Source organism: Strongylocentrotus purpuratus, unplaced genomic scaffold (assembly GCF_000002235.5).
Source record: "Strongylocentrotus purpuratus isolate Spur 01 unplaced genomic scaffold, Spur_5.0 spur5_scaffold_5, whole genome shotgun sequence".
Taxonomy (NCBI): domain Eukaryota; kingdom Metazoa; phylum Echinodermata; class Echinoidea; order Camarodonta; family Strongylocentrotidae; genus Strongylocentrotus; species Strongylocentrotus purpuratus.
Window position 1 is genome coordinate 42,632,139 of NW_022145611.1, and position 20,655 is coordinate 42,652,793.

The 20,655-nt window shown below is 35.2% G+C and overlaps 1 protein-coding gene across 2 annotated transcripts in view; it reads right to left on the reverse strand.

Moving 5' to 3' along the window:
* The window catches only part of LOC591135 (E3 ubiquitin-protein ligase UBR2), a 55,883-nt gene that overhangs the window by 13,941 nt on the left and 21,287 nt on the right, over positions 1-20,655 (reverse strand). For both annotated transcript variants that reach the window (XM_030998478.1, XM_030998476.1), the window contains exons 22-33: positions 7,442-7,549; positions 6,980-7,043; positions 5,368-5,492; positions 5,031-5,083; positions 4,620-4,725; positions 4,106-4,154; positions 3,640-3,794; positions 2,630-2,720; positions 2,201-2,289; positions 1,425-1,702; positions 581-736; positions 8-54 (exon numbers count right to left, since the gene is read on the reverse strand). In XM_030998478.1, the coding sequence (XP_030854338.1) occupies positions 8-54; positions 581-736; positions 1,425-1,702; positions 2,201-2,289; positions 2,630-2,720; positions 3,640-3,794; positions 4,106-4,154; positions 4,620-4,725; positions 5,031-5,083; positions 5,368-5,492; positions 6,980-7,043; positions 7,442-7,549 (1,321 nt within the window). The remainder of the gene's footprint in view (positions 1-7; positions 55-580; positions 737-1,424; positions 1,703-2,200; positions 2,290-2,629; positions 2,721-3,639; positions 3,795-4,105; positions 4,155-4,619; positions 4,726-5,030; positions 5,084-5,367; positions 5,493-6,979; positions 7,044-7,441; positions 7,550-20,655) is intronic.

Below are 20,655 nucleotides of genomic sequence, written 5' to 3' on the forward strand. Positions count from 1 at the left end.
ATCTTACCCCCATCTTCTATTGTCTTCTGTCTTGCCTTTGAAAGAACTGTGGATCTGAAATGAAAACAAAAACAGAAATCATGTTTACTTCTTGTACTGATGTTCTACTGGATACATGACAGATACTTGTGACATACAGAATGACATGTAACATTATAACAACTGCTATTTCAACCCTCCTAGGTTGCATAAATCATCATTTACATGTTACAATTACATAATGCTAGGCATGGCCAATTGTCTGCAGATGATGGCTCTGAATACACTTAATGGAGTTCAAATTAACATTTGATTCTCACTACCACAGTATGTAATGGTGATCTGAGAGAATCAACAAATGTTAGAACAATAGACATTCCTTAGTGATACTCCACAGCAGTGGAGGAAGGGCACAAACCTTGAGAATTATTGATAGTTTCTATCCCTTCTGAGAAAAGTTATTCACTTTCTTTAGGCTTACTTATGGATGTATGGAAAACTTCAAATCAAAATACATAGTCACTGCTCTAGGGATACACTTTTGTCTTTTTTAAACCAACAAATTGACATAAATAAACTAGTAAATAAGCTGGTACCTTACCTTTGAATGAAAGCAGCAAGTACCATGGCTTTACCATCGAAGGTGATGTCTTCTTCCTCCTGACAGAGGATGCAGGTAGCTGTAGATGATTCAGCCATGACTGATGGACTATGACGAGGACCAAGACAGCATGGATAGTCATGGGCAGGTACATCACTGTTGGGATATAAACAACAGAACTTGTTCACATCATTATTTGATATATCAAATGAAATAGTTATATCCTGTACCGTCCTGCACAAAGTCATGTGAAAACAAGAAAGTAAATTAGCATCTATCATCCTCCTTTCCTCTAAAACATTTTACTCAAATTCATTCATATTATGTGCTGTGAACAAATTTAGAGGTTATTCCTAAACAAGCTTGTTTTTAGAGAGAACACTCAATTAATCTCATTTCAACTGAGCTATTACCCTAAGCTAAATCTTCCTAAAAGATGCACACTGTTGGAGATGTCAGAAAGTATTTTTTTTTAAATATAGGTCTATCATCCTAATTACTACATGATTTCCTGTGTACAAAAGTTATCTACAGTGGGTGCAGCCCGTCTTCAACTTGTCTTTGCTCTTGATGGATTTCTAATCTTCTTCTTATTACTACAAACCTACTACAAAAGAAAATATACAATTTTTGTAGGAATACTATATTATCAGTGCTCCATTGTAGAGGCAGCTTCATTAGTATGCTGAGTACACGCAATGAAACACTAATGACCGGGGTAATAATATACTTATCTGTAAAGCGCTTTGTGAGGGCCTCCGGTCCTGACAAGCGCTATATAAGAACGAGCTATTATTATTATTATTATTAAGAGCAGGAGTGTCTTCAATGTACATCTACATACCCTGTCTCCATGCTACAAGTGGAAGCCGTTCGGTGACGAGGTGAGCCGCCCTCATTGGTGGCATCAAAGAATTCTGGGTTCTCTCTGATGAAGTTTTTCTGCATGGCTGACATCTGTTTCATGAGATGTTCTCTTCTCTTCCTGGCCATCTCCTGTCTATTCCTCTTCTCCTCTGCTTCCTTGTCCAGCTCCTCAGCAGAGCGAGCAGCCGGGGCTGGAGGAGGCTTCATCTGGGTGCTGGTAGTGTGTCCAGCCAGCTTCAGCATTGCCTCATATTTCTACAAACAAATCAAATGGGTCAGGGATTTTGAACGTTTGTAGATTTGTGTGTGATAAGGTCACAGTGACCAACAAAAAAAGGCAATCCCACCGATTAATAAATCTTTGTTGTAAGAATGTAGAATAGTGTAGTATTGCTTTTACATAATACTGAATATCAATAAACTTTTATTTACTGGGGTTACATACTGACTACACCCTTCATCTCATGACCTCTGCATACTGGATAAGCTGCTCAATAATGCGGCACTATGGTGTCATTCCCTATTCATGTGCATTCTCTGCTCAATCAGATTGACAATAACAACAAGATGAACATTACATAGAGTGACACGTTTGTTTATACTCTTCAGCACAGACTGTAATCTATTTACATGCATAGCAAATTCTCACTCTAAAACTATGAATAAATTTATAAAATAGAGATGAAATCAATATCAGAATAAACTTTATAAGTAAGAAACATGGAAGAAAGAATGACTAAAGTAGTATCTCACCTTGATGAGCCATTCCAAGAAGTCTTTGTTAGATTCGATCCTCTGATGTCCAACCAGGCTCTGAAGTGCTTCAAACATGTTAGGTGATCCTGTCAAAACAAACAAGTGAGTATTCCATCTTCACTGATTTGGGTTTGATTAATCTTCAAAAAGTGAACATTTTCAATTCGTTTCTAATTCTTCTTTTCTTGTGGGGGTGTAGTAGTATTCTTTACTTTACAGCGCTAGAACACAAGTTCACTATATATACACATATCATACATATTGTTTACAAAATATAATACAGATTTTTTTTTAATCACACTGTTTTATTCAAGTAATGTACATTTAACAAGGCAAAAGACCCCTACTATGACGTTTTTCATTGCACTTTAGGGGATAATCATATGTTTATTAATAAACCGTATTAAATTGAAAGAAAAAATATACCTTGTGCTCCTTTGATGATGAAACTCATTGGATTGCCTTCTTTATGACTGGCCTCTGCTTCTATGAGAGCTACACCTACCAAGTACAAGGTCTGTAAAATGAAACAAAGTCATATATCATTCAAAGATTGAATGCAAGCAAAAGAGAGAAGACATACCTATTCAATTCTTTGAAAAAATTAACTTTGTTCAAAATACTTATAGAAGAAACTATCAACCTCAATAATTAAAAGGATAAGACTGATATTTAGTCATTTTGTCTTCAAATCCTTATTTCTAAGCTACATACATAGGTATTCTCTTTCCTCTATCCAGCCCCCATTTATTCATCAATGATTCATACATATCCACCCACCCACCCACCCATCCATCCATCCATCCATCCATCCATCCATCCATCCATCCATCCATCCATCCATCCATCCATCCATCCATCCATCCATCCATCCATCCATCCATCCATCCATCCATCCATCCATCCATCCATCCATCCATCCATCCATCCATCCATCCATCCATCCATCCATCCATCCATCCATCCATCCATCCATCCATCCATCCATCCATCCATCCATCCATCCATCCATCCATCCATCCATCCATCCATCCATCCATCCATCCATCCATCCATCCATCCATCCATCCATCCATCCATCCATCCATCCATCCATCCATCCATCCATCCATCCATCCATCCATCCATCCATCCATCCATCCATCCATCCATCCATCCATCCATCCATCCATCCATCCATCCATCCATCCATCCATCCATCCATCCATCCCATCCATCCATCCATCCATCCATCCATCCATCCATCCATCCATCCATCCATCCATCCATCCATCCATCCATCCATCCATCCATCCATCCATCCATCCATCCATCCATCCATCCACATGTGTTCTTATTGCTGAATACATGGTCATAGTCACATTGATCCATTCAATATCCTAGTATCCATCGACTTCTTCCTTTATCCATACATAAATCTCTGCTAAGAATCTTACCCTATGTACAATGTTATCAGTGAGGTGGATCCCCTTGGGTTTCCTGATCCTAACCAGAAGTGTCTTGATGATGAACATGAAGGTATCACTATATAGGATCCTCAGAAGAGGCTGGAAACTGGGCATCAACGCTGGCATCGCGTAGGGCAGAATCACTGAAGGGTACACAGAGATGGATTCATTTAAGATACATCTTATATAATGTATGACACACATTAAAAAGAGGATGAAAACTATAAGAATGTATTAATAGAGACATGATGATGGTTTGGAACAATCATTGAGAGATATCATATGATAGAAACAAATTAAACACAACTCATAAAATACAATGACACACATAACGAGAATGAAAGAGAGAGACAGAGACGCAGAGAGTGGGAGAGTGGGGGTGTGGGAGAGGAGGAGAGAGAGAAACAGAGACAGACACATAGGTAAAAGAGAGATAAATGTGTTGATATCTTACATTGTGGTTTGTCTTCCTGTTTCCTCCTTTGTCTGATTTGTTCTTCTGACTGCATGTTGAAACAAACATTAAATCAATGTGGACAAATCAAATTCATTCTGATAATAATAATATTCCGCTTTTATATGACGCTTAATACAAATGTCTCTAAGCGCTTTATAGATATACTAAAGATATAATAAAGACAACTAGATTCTGCCATGCTTGAATATCCTTGAATACAACATTTAACTTCACTTGTATGCTTTATAGAAATCAAAATCAAAAGATACTTGAAAGTAATCAAAGATTGGTAAAGGTTACCTATAAAGGGGAACAGCTTTTAACCCAATGGAGATGATTTCATTTTCATATTACATGCATTTCAACTTACTAAAATCAAGTAATCTTTAGCTTAATATTCACTTTGTCTTAATTAAGATATGTAACATGATATCTAAAGAGTACTGGACTGATGCTAGCATCCTTCTACCATCCCATATGGGCAGACAAGCTACATGAAGACATACTGTACCTTTGTCTGATCCACTTTAGAGTAGTGGTAGAAGTATGGAGAGTACTCATCTAGACATGATGCCTTTAATTCATACATTCCTTTCCCTACACCACCAGCAGGTTTCCTACGATGGATGGGTGAGATAAGTTCATGGACATATGAAACATAGCAGGGAAGTAATGACATACATAATAAACATTTCATCTGAAGGGGAACATTGCCAACAATCTTATCCAGTAGTGGAATAATTTCCTTTACCTTAATTATCAGGTAGTACTATATTTTACAACCATAATTATTCTTTTAGTACAGAGTTTCAACAACAAAAGGAGATTAGAATGTCCATTGAGGCAGCTGCAGAGGGAAAGATTCTCTGGAAGAAAATGATGATTTTGAAGATGAAGAGTGTAAGATAGTGTTTGAACTTACTTGAAGTCAGCAATGTCATGTATGACTGACTCCATGCCTGTCTCATGGCAGTGCTGGAAAGAAAGAATACAGATAATGAACAATTAGGGTCAATTTGCAACATAAAAAAATTGGATCATTCATTGACTTGTAAAAAACAAACAAATGCAGTTGCTATGCTTGTGTAAGGTTTACTGAATCTATTTTCATCAGATTATCTAGGAATGGGCTGATTGTTTCCCACTCTCTCTTTTACAAGATATGAGGTACCTGTCATACTGTGGTTATCCACTGACAAATCATCAATAGTAATTAATAATTTTTCAACAACATCAAATGAAAAGAAAAGGCAACTTACATCTTCAGGTAGTGCTCTGGTGAGTTCACTATGAGCCATAGGACTGATACAGAGTTGATGTAGTACTTCTCTCCTAACTCTAGCTTCATCAGATACATTACCTACTCCCTTCACATACCTCTCACCTAAAAACCATGAAACAAAATACCATGTGATGGTTGGTCACAGGGGGAAAAAAGATGATTGTGTTTAATATGAGAGGGAAATGCATAATCTCATGATTATAACTGTAATTGCATAAATCTACTTGTCATAATAAATTTGAAAGAGGATATCTAAATCATGCTTTGATATATGTTTCTGAGTTATGATATGAATCCTGTCATGCTTAATTTGTAGAGCATCACCTAACATTAAACAAGGGAAACGCACTCGGCGGTCTCGCCTGCATAACGCAATTCAATATGATAAACCAGAACGTCAATGACGTAGCGCTCATCCGCATCTCACAACAACAAATATCGTACCATAAATAATCAATGGAGCAAAATCTCACAATTCTGTGTAGAAGTTTATTGTTCCAAATTTAGCTCTACCAAATAAGGCAAATCGGTCAAGAAATGAGGGAAAAAAAGCAATTTTTGTTATTTTTGGAATAAATTTGCATAAATTACCATAATTAATTAATGAAGAACAATTTCAAAATTCTGTGTAGAAGTTTAGTGTACCAAAGTTAGCTCTACGATATAAAGCAAACCAAATCAAAATCGGTCGAGAAATGAAGGAGAAGAAGCCTTTTTTGTGATTTCGAATAAATTTGCATAAATTAGCATAGATAATGAATTTCACGATTTGGTGTAGAAATTTTAAATCCCCTCCTAGCCCTATCATATGAAACAATCAGAATCAAAATCGGTTGAAAAATAACGAAGAAGAAGCATTTGAAAATCTTAATGTTGATGCCACAACAAAGTCTAAGTTTGTTGACCTTACATGTAAATGGCCTTTGACCTTAACTTAGTGACCTGAAATTCTACTCACATGATTGGGGAGACTTGATAACCCTATAGTCCAAGTTTCATTGACTAAGAACTTATACTTTCAAAATTATATCAAAAATTCAAAAACTTAACCTTAGGTTAAGTTTTCGATGATGATGCTACAACATAGTCCAAGTCTGTTGACCTGAAATGACCTTTGACCTTGACTTTGTGATCTGATATTCTACTCACATGATTGGGGATACTTGATTACCCTATAGTCAAAGTTTCATTGACTAAGAACTTATACTTTAAAAATTATACCAAAAATTCAAAAACTTAACCTTAGGTTAAGTTTTTGATGTTGACGCCGTCGCCGTCGCCGTCGCCGTCGCCGTCGCCGTCGCCGTCGCCGTCGCCGTCGCCGTCGCCGCCGCCGTCACCAGAAAAGCGGCGCCTATGTCTCGCTTTTAAGGCGATTAAGCGAGACAAAAACATGTATAGCATAAAAGGATTTTATAGTGGTTTTATTTTCCTCTTCTCTTATCTAGAAAAATCCTGGTTCTTAATGTATCAATTTTAACAGCGCATGAACTCATTGTGAATTTATATTGAAATGACAAACTACTTGTCATTTACATGTATAAATTTGAAATTTAGGCTTATAAATAATTATTTTTTCAAGAACTTACAGAATAGGACAATAAGCAAGCCAAGAAACTCCTCCGTGATGATAGGAAGATGAGCACTGCAGTCCTGAAAGAAGCAAAACATATCCTTATCCTTATCCTTATTATCTCCATACTATTTGAAATATGGTATAAATACTGTATTAAAGACACACTACTAATCTGAGGTAAATCACTCATGAGTTGTTGTTTTTTTTTTTTAAGAGGTAAATAGCAACTACCAAATAGTCGTCTAGGACCAAATAATCTCAACCATTGCCCCCAACAAATATTAATGCATTTTATATATATGGGCCAACCTTAGTCTACCATAACAATACAATTCCTAGTGGTTATCACACATTCTATTGTCCAAACAACTGCCCTTTAATGCACAGAGCATATATGAATTATTTGCCAGATTTTCGATGTTTAAAGACATTGAATGATCTTCAATGGTCAACAAACATTGACCTGGAAGTTTACCTCTGGTGATTTGCTCTCTTCAAAGTCCCTTGTCCAGCATCTAACCAGGTCAAAGCGAGTGACCAGTGACGCCATGAAGTCATTAGGTTCCATCAAGCTACCACCAATCTGTCAAAGGGTCAAGATAAAGCATTTTGAAATACTGTGTTATACATGTATTGCTCTAACAAATAACCCTATCATTTATATCTTAAAAACAATCTGTCTGCTACATATAAACTTGATTTATACGTAAAATATCAAATGGTATTACCATGTATTAAATCCATGTAGAAGTTAACTTTCTGTATTATATATGTGGACATTAAAACTGGAATCTTGTATTTATTCCCCCCCCCCCCCCTCAACTATTCAGGGATTCAGGATTTCAGGGGGGGGGGAATGGGATTTAACAATTATCCCCCCTTTTGAGTGAGAAAATTAAGATAAAATCAGGAAAATAAGGGAAAATCTGGAAAATCGGGGTAAAATCGGGAAGAAGAATAACAAGAAAAACAAGAAAAAATCAACAACAACTAAATGGAACTTCAACTGCGCGCAGTAGAAAATGATGCCTCCGTCATAGAGCAATTTACAAACCAAAACAGAAGCAATTTTCAAATTCAAGTCCGATTGTTATCCATTGACAGGTTCTCTCAGAATATTGTGATTAAAAGCTATTTCTGATATACATGTATGACCCTTTGATCTTTGACCTCATGACCCCAACATCTACTCAGTTCATTGGCTCTGCAAGAAACATACATATCTTGGGTTTGATTGTAATCCATCCATCGGTTCTAATGATAATGTGATCACAAGCAATTTTTACATACATAATGAGCCCTGTCACCTTTGACCTATGACCTCATGACCCAAAAATCAAATCAATTAATTGGCTCTGCAAGATACATACATGACCTAAGAAGGGAAGGAATCCATCAATTAGTTCTTGAGATAACGCGATCACAAGCTATTTTTGCCTACATAATGAGCCCTGTGACCTTTGACCTTTGATCCCCAAAATCTAATCAATTCATTGGCTCTGCAAGTTACATACATGATTAAAGTTTGGCAGGAATCCATCATTCGGTTCTTGAGATCATGAGAACGGGACGTACGGACGTACAGACATACGGACGTACATGTACGGACGGACAACCCGAAAACATAATCCCTTTTGGATACTTCGTAACGGAGGCATAAAAATCTAAAAACCAATTTAAATCGGGTAATTATCAGGCCTGAAAGATGTGGATACGCCCTAGGGTGGCCCTTAGGCCACCACAGATTTACTTCAGCCGCCGCAGTTATTTCTCGATTTTGGGGGCCTATGGCCAAGCCATAGAGCAAATGTGACCTAGGCATTAGTTGGGAATATCTTTATGAACCAGGATTAACATGTTTTCATGTTGCTTAATTAGTTTACAATTTTAAGGCACAGTTGTATGATGTACACAAATAAGTGATGGTATTAATTGGAAACAGGCAGCATGAGGAACTGTAACTTAATTGTTAAGTGTCAAGGAAAATGAACATGTGTAGAAACAATTAAAACTTTGTACAATATAGTAGTGCTGTGAGTAGGTGTTCAATTTCTATTTCCCATCCATTTAAACATAATATTTTATGTTAAAATTTTTAAAAAAGAGTTATGAATGGCAAGGTCATTGGTTAGATGATGTCATCACCATTACCTAGATTCTGTTTCTTTTAGGTCACATTTTCTCTTGTACGTGAACCTTCAAATTCCAATTACTCTTTTATTGTCAGTGTTGAGTTGTAGCATAAAGAAGTACATGTAGACCACATTTTGGAATGGTATAGTAGACCATCTCTTAATATTTCATTTCTTTCAGATTATCTCACTCTTCCAACAAGCAATTATTGGAGATACAGAACTGACGGAGTAAACTTAAAATGGAACATGAGAGACGGCTGGCTCAAATCCGCGAATATATGGAAAAGATCATCTTCTTCATTGCTCAATCTTTCACTTAAAGTACATATTCATTGATTTCAAAAACTAACTTTATTTTCATTATTGCAAAGTTGAAACTTTGATTCGACAAGGTTATCAAAATACAATGCTTGGAAACATTCGAAGTAATGATTATTATAAATTACAAAAAGCTTAAATACAGCCCCAGCATATCACCTGATGAGTTCTTTGAACGCTGCTGAGATGTGTGAGATCACAGGATGGACATGGTTTGCACAAGCAGACGATGTCCCATGACATCTCACACATTTTCAGTGCCTGTTTTTTCATCTTCTCTTGAGTTCTTTCTCTTACTTCACTACCGTCAGGCTAAATGTATAATCTATTGCCTCACTCTAAACCCAGCGCATAGTTTTATTTTGATGATAAAAGGAAGCGATACAAAAATAAAGGAATCTGTCGCTTGTAAACAAAATAAGACGCCATTGTATATTCAGCTGCACACACCGCGGTATGTTCAGCGTTTCAAGAGGAACAAATGCCGTCCTTAATATCATTCCGGGGGTTTTTCAATTTGAAAGTCTGGTTTCTTTGATTGTTAATTAACCCCTATCCTGTGTATTTACAAACAAAAGATTTTAGTTATCAGAATCGGTTTCATATCCCCTTTTGAATGGTTCGAAATGCCATCACATTTATACACACTAAACTCACTATAATTTGAGAAATAATAGCTTTGCAATTATGTTCATGGGATGTCGTCTGCTTGGGCGGTATTGGTCCATTATGTGACGTCATTAAAACATCGTTATTTTTCTGGTGAATTTCTCGTATATCCCAGATGCTATGGAGGTGGTTGTATTTGTATTTTTATAAATCACCCGATATGTAGTTGACCTAAATCTTGTACGATGACCATCTGTTAGCTTACCAGCTTCTAGTGATACATTAGTTGACATATTTGTGATTTTCTTTGAATTTCCACATAAATTCAAGTTGAAGCGTTGAACAGAGGAACACATTAATACCTTCTCAACTTCTTAGGAATCAGGGATATGTTTTAAACAATAATGATAATATAATATTTATAAAGCACATAATAAACAAAATTTTCTCTATGCGCTATGCAAGCATGAATGAATAAAAATATAATCACATAAAAGGAATCAACACAGAGAAATATACAAATCATATAACTACTAAAATGACTAACTTACAATAGTAAATAACATAATAAGGAGATAGCTAACATGGTCAAAACAAATAACGTAAGTAAGGATAGTTTAAGCAAATTAATTAAGGCCAAAGAGGTGCGTTTTTAGTAAAGATCTGAACGTTGCAGAAGTGGGTGCCTGTCATATCAATTTGGGAAGATTGTTCCAAAGGTTTGGTCCAGCAACTGCAAAACAATTAGGTAGAATTGAGTGAATCTATTACTCTTGCCGCCTACATTTTTTTTAATACTTGCTAAATATGTCCTTCTATCAAGAGTGGATCATACTGAAGTTTACCAAGAAGATCACTTGGGATCGGACTCCCATGAAAAAATATATTCAATCTAATAAAAAATATTTAAAAAAGGGAAACGCTCTCGGTGGTCTCGCCTGCATTACGCAATTCGATATGATGGAAAATTGAGGTTGGGACATTATTTATAGGCAGGGTAGCCCATTAGCAAGCTCCCCAAAATGAAATCCTCTGAATATAATCAGCATTTTGAAGTGAATATTGACTTAGAATCATCAGAAGAATTATTTACCATAATTTGTACCAAGATTGATAACTTTAATGAAATATGAACAAATAACAAAAATTGATTTATTAATTCTCACATTAAGTTGTGAAAACATAATCCAAGTCTACTGACCTAAGATAACCTTTGAATTTAACTTTGTCACCTGGAATTTGTGTCATAAGATTTGTGATAGTTGATAACCCTTCGGTACAAGTTTCATGGAATTTGAACAAACACTTTTGAAATTATGCTAAAAATTCAAAATCTTGATATTGATGCCACAACTACCGGTGAGTCGATTTTGCAGACCTGAAATGACATTTGACCTTGAGTTTGTCACCTAAAAGACTAATCACATGATTGGTGATACTTGATAACCCTTATGTTCAAGTTTCATGGAATAGGAATGTATATTTTCAAAGGTATGATAAAAATTCGAAAACTTAACCTCAGATTAAGTTTTTGATGATGATGCCACAACATAGTCTAAGTTTGTTGACCTAAAACGACCATTGACCTCGACTTTGTGACCAGAAATTCTGCTCACATGATTGGTAATACTTGATAACCCTTAAGTCTAAGTTTCATTGAATAAGGACTTTCAAATCAATATTGAAAATTCAAAAACTTAACCTTAGGTTAAGTTTTCAATGTTGGCGCCGCCGCCGTCACCGGAAAAGCAGCGCCTATGTCTCGCTTTTTGCTACGTAGGCGAGACAAAAACCGAAGAGATTCACGGTTGGTTGATTCTAAAAATATGGTATATCAATTATCATTAAACATGTACAATAAGGTCCATAGTCCATACGACCGACCGACCATGGACTTTGTACCTCTATAGTGTTGAACGTTGTCATCACGATTCAAAAGTGGCAGTGAAACAAATCTTATACTCATGCGGATTGCAGTTGTATTAGCTGTGAATTTTTAAGATAACATTACAGGATACTCCGGTGCCTGGCAAATGGTATGTTATTTTGTTTTTCTTTCTTAATTTTAACATAAAACTGTATGGCATAGATGAGATTGTGACCTTACCAACAATTCACAGTATATCATTTTGATTGAAATGGAAGGAAATTCATAACTGATGTAATTATCACACACTATCAGTAACTTTTGTATTGAGAGAGAAAAGTTAAAGGGTTATGCTCCTTAATCAGTTTTGTTTCCTTGAACCTATACATATACTCTAATGAGCAACGTTGATCTGGCACTGCTCAGTGGCTGCCGGTTAATGGGCTCACGATTAATTGGGAAAAAAGAATTTCCGTTTCCGTTTAATAAAATTTGGAGTGGACTATTAGGCTATTAAAAAAAAAAAAAAAAAAAAAAATGTGCTGAATAAGTTGTGAATATGTTTGAACCAGGATTATTAAACATGGTTTCATGTTACTTAATTTCTTTTACAGTCAAGCAGCATTTTGACGACAATGTATAATGCACACAAACAAGTGATGCTATTAAAGGTGAAATTCAAAGAAGATCACAAATATGTCAACTAATGTATCACTAGAAACTGGTAAGCTAACAGATGACCATCGTACAAGTTTTAGGCCGACTACATATCGGGTGATTTATAAAAATAAAAATACAACCACCTCCATAGCAGCTGGGATATATGAGAGATTCGCCGGAAAAATAACAATGTTTTAATGACGTCACTATATGGACCAACACTGCCCAAGCAGATGACATGCTATAGAGAATGAACATAATTGCAAAGCTATTATTTCTCAAATTATAATGAGTTTAGTGTATGTAATGGCATGTCAAACCATTCAAAAGGAGATATGACCCGATTCTGATAACTAAAATCTTTTACTTGTAAATACACAGGATAGGGGTTAATTAACAATCAAAGAAACCAGACTTTCAAATTGAAAACCCCCCGGAATGATATTAAGGACGGCATTTGTTCCCTCTTGAAATGCCGAACATACCGCGGTGTGTGCAGCTGAATATACAATGGCGTCTAATTTTGTTTACAAGCGACAGATTCCTTTATTTTGGTACTGCTGCATTTGTCATCAAAATAAAATCGTGCACGGGTTTAGAGTGAGGAAATATATTATACATTTAGCCTGACGGTAGTGAAGTAAGAGAAAGAACTCAAGAGATGAAAACACAGGCACTGAAAATGTGTGAGATGTCATGGGACATCGTCTGCTTGTGCAAGAAATGTCCATACTGTGATCTCACACATCTCAGCAGCGTTCGGAGAGCTCTGCAGGTGCTATGCCGGGGCTGTATTTAAGCGTTTTGTAATTTATAATAATCATTACTTCAAATGTTTCCAAGCATTGAATTTTGATAACCTTGTCGAATCAAAGTTTCAACTTTGCGATAATGAAAATAAAGTTAGTTTTTAAAATCAATGAATATCTACTTTAAAGGAAAATGTACTACATGTATGGGTTGAAACAATAACAAATTTGTGCTATAGTAGTGCTGTGAGTTTTCAACATAATATTTTATGTTATATCCCGCATACTAAGAATCTTGCAATCTGATTGGTCTAAACGAGGTCATATGATCAATGATAGATTTCCCATCACTTCATGGCCGTGAGCTATATGTGCCAAAGTACTATCTACCTGAGATAGTACGTATGTAACACAATTTTTTGCTGCTGCCCCATTTGCCCATATAAGCCTAGCAAAGTAGGTTACACGAAATGCCAGTGTTCAACTAGTACAAGTCAACAACGCTTAATTTAAAGTGTTTGAAAACTCAAATACTCACGCATCAACTTTATTACATGTATGCATGTTGTGCTTTGAACCTAAAATCGCGTAAACATGAAACAAATGCGCTGAAGTATAAGCGCAATTGATGCATATCATTAATGCGCGACAAAAGCAAAACAAATTAAAACCACTTAAAATTTTGTGGCGGCGCGACTTGCGTCTTAGTTTCTTACTAGCTCTAGACTAGATCTAGACATTTTTTTGCTTCTAAACATTTGTTATTTGGATAATATTGGATTATAGACTACTGAGAATGATGGATTTACATCATTGTAAGTATTTTTGTTGACTTTGCCTTTGGATCCCGTTTTGTTTATCCTTTTTAGGCTTCAGTTCAACGATCCTCATGAGTGATGGGCAGGAGCACCCGAGGTTTCAATCTGTCTGCAGAATCAGAACACCGTGATCAAAAACCTAGTTGAATCTTTTAATTATGTAAAATTCACTTTAAATAGACCTTATTGCCGATGTGGGATATAAAACAAATATTAACCTCCTTTACTCTGGCAATGGATACAAACTATCATCACCTCAGTGATCTCGGGGCTAGCATCATCCCTCCCCTTACGGCTCGGCGATGATAGTTGTACCATTACCCTCGTAGTCTGTTAATATTTGCTTACTAACAGTTGAAACGGGATAATGAACACTAAGGTCATTGGTGAGAGAACCAATAACCTAGATTCTGTTTCATTAAGGTAACATTTTCCCTAGTACGTTAAGGATTATTTTTAAAATTATGTTACTTGTACATCATTCAGTTTACTCTCTTTCTTCCCCTGCATACCTGAGCAACTCTGTTTCAAAATACAACCCCAAACGAAGTCTTCGCTCCTCATCAGACACACTATTACTTAATACACCCAGAATAAAACATGCTTGGGGGGAACGGGCTTTCTCAGCCATGGGTCCAAAACTGTGGAATAAGCTCCCTCTAAAATTACGTCAACTGTCATCGACAGAAACATTCAAATTACAACTAAAAACCTATTTGTTTCTTTCGTTGTAATTATTGCAATATTTTAATTTACTATGTCTAGGAGAATTCCGAATTTGTTTTTCGGTTTATTGTTTTTTCTTTCTTATGCCTGTTACATGTACTCTTTTCTAAGCGCCATGAGCACCGAAAGGAGGACCTGTGCGCTATACAAGTAGCCACTATTATTATTAACCCGCCTACCGTTTTCAAATCTCGATATAACATACCCCCCCCCCCTCCCCACCCATAATAACAATAATTTTGGTATTGTAAAGTTTTGACCTGTAGCATATTGAAGTACATGTAGAACATATTTTGGAATGCTATGTTAGACCATCTTGTAATATCAAATTTCTTTCAGATTCCCTCATCCTTCAAACAATCAATTATTGGAGATACAGAAATGACAGAGAAAACTTCAAATGGAACACAAGAAAGAGCTGAATCAACATCTGCACAACTGAAAAAGATCAACTTCTTCATTGCTCAATCTTTTACTTAATTCAAGTTGAAGCATAGCACGGAGCAACACATTACCTTCTCAACTTCTCAGGACTCAGGGATACAATTTCAACAATATTTCAACCTACAGTGTACAACTCCTGGCCAAGCTTATTCAATTCAACACTTTTGCAGCCTAGATTTTGTAGTTCTGTCTATATCGTCCTTCAATCAAGAGTGGATCAAGATCAAGAAGTTTACCAAGAAGATCATTTGGGTGGAAAAAATAGGACTCCAATGAAAAAACACACTTATAGAGGAATCATCGTTGTCTCCATAGAGCAAAAAACAGCAAAATCAGCAAAAACAAAAGAGCAGCCGCCAAACCCTGGTGTAAACGGATCAAAAGACTCATCTTTGATACTATTTTTATTCTTTCAATCAAATCACTTGAGAAAGTCGAAACTCATTTTATTCACACAATGTTTCAACAGGAGTATATTTCACTCAACAGCAAAATATACTTTGTCATTAATATTATTGTATTCAGTAGAATAACCACATGTGGATCTGAAATGATAAAAGTCAGGGTGGGTGAAAAGGCACAACTGGATTTCCCATATCCATGTGACAGTACAGTAGTCACACTTCAACATGCTAATGCACGCCCATTTTACAGATCAGCCAATCCACACTACATGTCATTGTCTTCAAACCAAAATCTTGTAAATTATAATGAGACAGGACTCGCCCAGTGTTTCCTTAACATAACAATCAACCCTGTGTCAAGAGACGATGAAGGTACCTACATTCTCACTGCTTACAAGAATGGTGTCATGCTACCTGACTATCCTAGAATCTATTTGGGTGTTGATTATCCTCCTGGTAAAGCATCGTGTGAAATAAGCAATGATCATAATGATGGGGAGTGGGTCTCACTGCAATGTACAGCTCCAGTAGGGACTCTCCCAGGCCAGATTGTATGCTATCAAAATGATATGAGATTACCCCCAAAGAATAAACTGGGAGAAAGTGGTAGGAATTTAAATCAGATTATCCTCGCTAGGTTAGATGGTGTGGTATATTGTTGTTCTTCTATCTTAACTGGGACAAAAGACAAGTGTAACTGTACAGACTGGAGATGGGATCCAATGAGTGATAGTGTATCTGACATAGCAGATCCATGTCCTCAAGCAATGTCCACACAACATCATACGTCAACCCTCAGCACCCCCATAGATAACATTAATTCTTCACCTTCAAATCTTGTAACAGCTCCTACAAAATATCTTGAAAATCAAAAGATCAATTCTTACTGGACAGTGACCTGTACACTAATTACAGTAATCTTTATTTTGGTTATCATTAATGTGAGCCTAGTATGTACGTATCACCGCAAAGTAAAGGAATTACCAAGACTGCAAAGTAGCATAACACCAGAAAGTACAGATCCATGCTTATCAGTCAATGGAGAGGAAGTGGAGGAGCATAATGTGTAGCATTATTTAGGCAGATACATGTATATCTGCTTAAAAATCAAACAAATTATTCATAACATGACTTTAGTGACCACATTTGTATTCATTTCCTCAAATGTATGGCACTATTAACTATTAGCACTATTAACTTAGAGCTCAAGACATATTTGTTTAACATTTCCTTTTAATTTTGTACTGGTTCCAAAGGGTTGGTGCAGCACATACCATCTTTGTGACTGACTGAATGCTGATGTTTATTTATCTATTCATATTTATATTGTTGTATAATTATAATCATTTTCAAATATTACATGTATCACCTTTAATAGAAGCTACTTTCGATTTTTCTAATGTATAACGTATGCCTACTTGTAAGTTTTGATTATAATTACATGTTTATGTAATTATTTCTATATATGTCTTTATTTCTATTGTCTTCTACATTTGTAAAGCGCATTGGTATTACCTTCGGTAATTAAATGCGCTATATAAGAGCTAACTATTATTATTATTATTATTAGCAACCTAGATTGCAAGTCGTCATATTACTTCATAACATGTACATGTACATCTTTCATAATATGTTGATGTTTAATTAAGGTAATACAAAGTTTTGGAACGGGGTCATGAATTTGGTTCAAATGAACATGTTGGAAGCATGCGATCCTACAATATTCAGTGATCGTTGTCGGGGTTGAAATCGAGTCTAAAGTGATGAAATTGTAAATAATAAAGTCTTTATGTTGCATATCTCCCACTCAAGGTCAAGATATTATTTAGGTTTCAATAATGTTTCTCTACTAAAATCGACCCAATTTGCTATTCCCGTTTGGAAATTATATATCACAACTGCACATTCTGAGATTTTCATGGTCGCAGCTAACTTTGGATGGCCGTATAAGCTATTTGAAATTTATCAAAATTTACAGGGAGCACCGATAAATTTCTATATTAAATTTTGCTCGAAAGCAGAAGTGCTTTAGGGGCTAATTTTTCAACTGCTTATAATACATCCTCAGGGCCATTCAAATATATCAACATTTTAAAGAATCGCTATCCGACCATTTTCAAAATTTCTCAAAACTTTGTATTACCTTTAAAAGTTGCTGGGATTTTTACCTCAGCAGAAGGAGAGATGATTTCATTTTACTTTTAATACTATGTGTAATTTTAGTTAATATTGTAAATATTTGTCATGACTGTGTTTCTTCTCTCTGCTCTCTTTTCCTCTCCTTTCTTCTCCTCTACTTTCAAGCCCTTTTTATGACATTTCATCTTGTTCAAAATTTCAGGACATGTTACTTAATAGCACAGTAAGAATGTCTTCTTGCAAAAATCTGTCAATAGAGATCAGCTACAAGTAGGAAATATTTCTTTCGAAATTTCTTACCAACCCTTCCCGATATCAAATATTCTAAAAACTTGGCATGTAGTCTGAAATGACAATACACAATGCTTAATGTTGTCAATTCTAAAATTTATTTGTGTGTTACAAGCTATTAACAATTTTCTTTAATGGATGGTTTTTGGTTTGTAACTCCTTTAATAATGACAAAGTGTTTTGATATCATTCTAGAACAGAAAAATATTGCTCTTCATTGACCCCTTAGCTCTGTCTGCATAGTAGCCAGTAGTCTTTGAAGTGAAATAATGTATCTATAATGAAATTGATCTGTCATGTTTTTGCATTTCAATTTTATTTATTTATTTCCTCTCTCTTCAGTCTTCGCTTTCCTCATCTCTCCTTGTCTTTCCATGCCTCATTTTTGCTGAATTCCTCAACATCATTATCACAATTGTGTGTTTTTACAAGTAGTTTGTAGATGCCTAAAAATATGTTTAATTATTTTTCTGTAATATTTAATTACTTTGTATAATGTTATTGAACAAGGAAATTAAATTCTGGCTCAAAACAGAAATATTTGCTAATAGCTCTTTACTTTGAAGTGTATTTCATGTTTGTTTAAACATAATTTGTATTTAATTTAACCTTGTCTTAATAATGTATTTTGTCATTGTAGTTGTTAATGCATTTCTTCCAACATCCAGGTTGTATTATGTTTTCATTTGTATGATAAATTGTATGATCATTGTATGATAAATCTATCAATCTGTTACTACTGCTTTTTAGCATATATATGTACTATAATAAAACAATCCAGTAACTTTCTTTTTTATTTTTCATAAAGGTGGATTAATGTCTTCATAACTCTTATCTGTATATATTTTCTACATTCCTAAACCCTCCATTTTCCCTCATCTGTTGCCTCTGAAATTCTTTGTTTTATTGATTCTTCTCTTTAATAAACCACCACATATTACTCTAATTTTGGTTTGGTAGTCATTATATATGTACAATGCAATTCTAATATTGCTTCCTTTTTCTTTTCTTTTTTCTTTTTCTCACATTTAATGGTGTTTTACTTTGAAATAATATTGTCTTATGCATACAGATATATTACTATGACTCTATTCATAAACATACTTTTAAAACAGTTGGAAATAATACCGACATAACCTAAGATACCTTGATTATTAATCTTTGATATATATCTTATAAGTATGAATAAGTATTTTATAATGGGATTGTATAACTTATTATTTTTACTTTGTATGTATTTTATTATGATTGGAACTAATATTAGTTGATTACATTGTGAAACAGGCAATATCGGCCAGGAGCTGCACTTTATTTTCTTTGTAATAAACCAAATCAATTCAATAAACTTGCAAAATGATACATCACAGAGATGCCAATTTGTGTTTGATTTATCGCATTTTCCAAAATTCATTAATTTCTTATTTTTCATCAGATTTTGCTCAAACTTTCATGGATCTGTTACTCTCAATTTCTGCTTCTATTAAAACCAACTAAATATCAGGGCAGGCTTCCCCTTTAATACTGCCAAATTTGTGTGAATATACAGTGAAATTATGTAATTCATACTGCTGTTATGTACATTTGTACATATATATGTAGGTCCATGATGAAACAATGCCGCCCTATGCCTTATAAATTGTTATCGTGTTCCTAAATACTGCAACAACACTTTCTAAACAAACCTGGAATACAGTCAAATTGTGTGAATAAACTAGATAGAAAGAGAGAGAGAAAAAGAGAGAGGGAGAAAGAGAGAGAGCTAGGGGAGAAAGAGAGTGGGAGAAAGAAAGAGAGTGAGAGAGAGGGGGAGAGATAGTGAGAGAGAAGTGCATACATTAACAAAGAAAGAATTGAAAAAAGAAGTGAATTAAAGCAAAAGTCATAATCATGAAGCAATCGGTTAGAAAAATTGTCTGAAATTGCTTCAACAAATGGACTTAAATTTGCATTAGGACGCATCCAAGCACCCCTGATCCTGGGTCCTGGTCCCTGGCTGCAAGACTTTGTGCACATCACTTCACTTCGGCTTGTTTTGAATACTTTGGTATCCATCCAAGTTGCTATTTTACGTGTTTATATTTCTATTTGTGGACCACTCTGCTTAACTTATGCATGAAATCATTACATGATGTACAATGATATAACACAATCTTTCTCAATTTTCTGACTGCATTATTTTACAAGTTTATCCCTTAGTTTCTTATATTGACAGTTGTTCTTGTGCATGAAATTATAATATGATGTCCTATGATATAATATAATCTTTCCCAATTTTCTGACTGAATTATATTACCAGCTTAACTCTTTGTTTTCCGTATTGGCTATTGTTCCGACATGGAACAAACAATTAATATGAATTAATATGAAACTACTCAAAAATAGGTACCAGTAAGTACAATCTATTTTCTCATTTTTTGTGTGGCATGTGCTCATGCTAAGGACCTTCTGCCTGTAGCATGACTTTATTTGTAATTCTTAACTTGATTCTTGAATTACAGTGTATTAAAGCTAGCTTCAAGCTTTATCAGG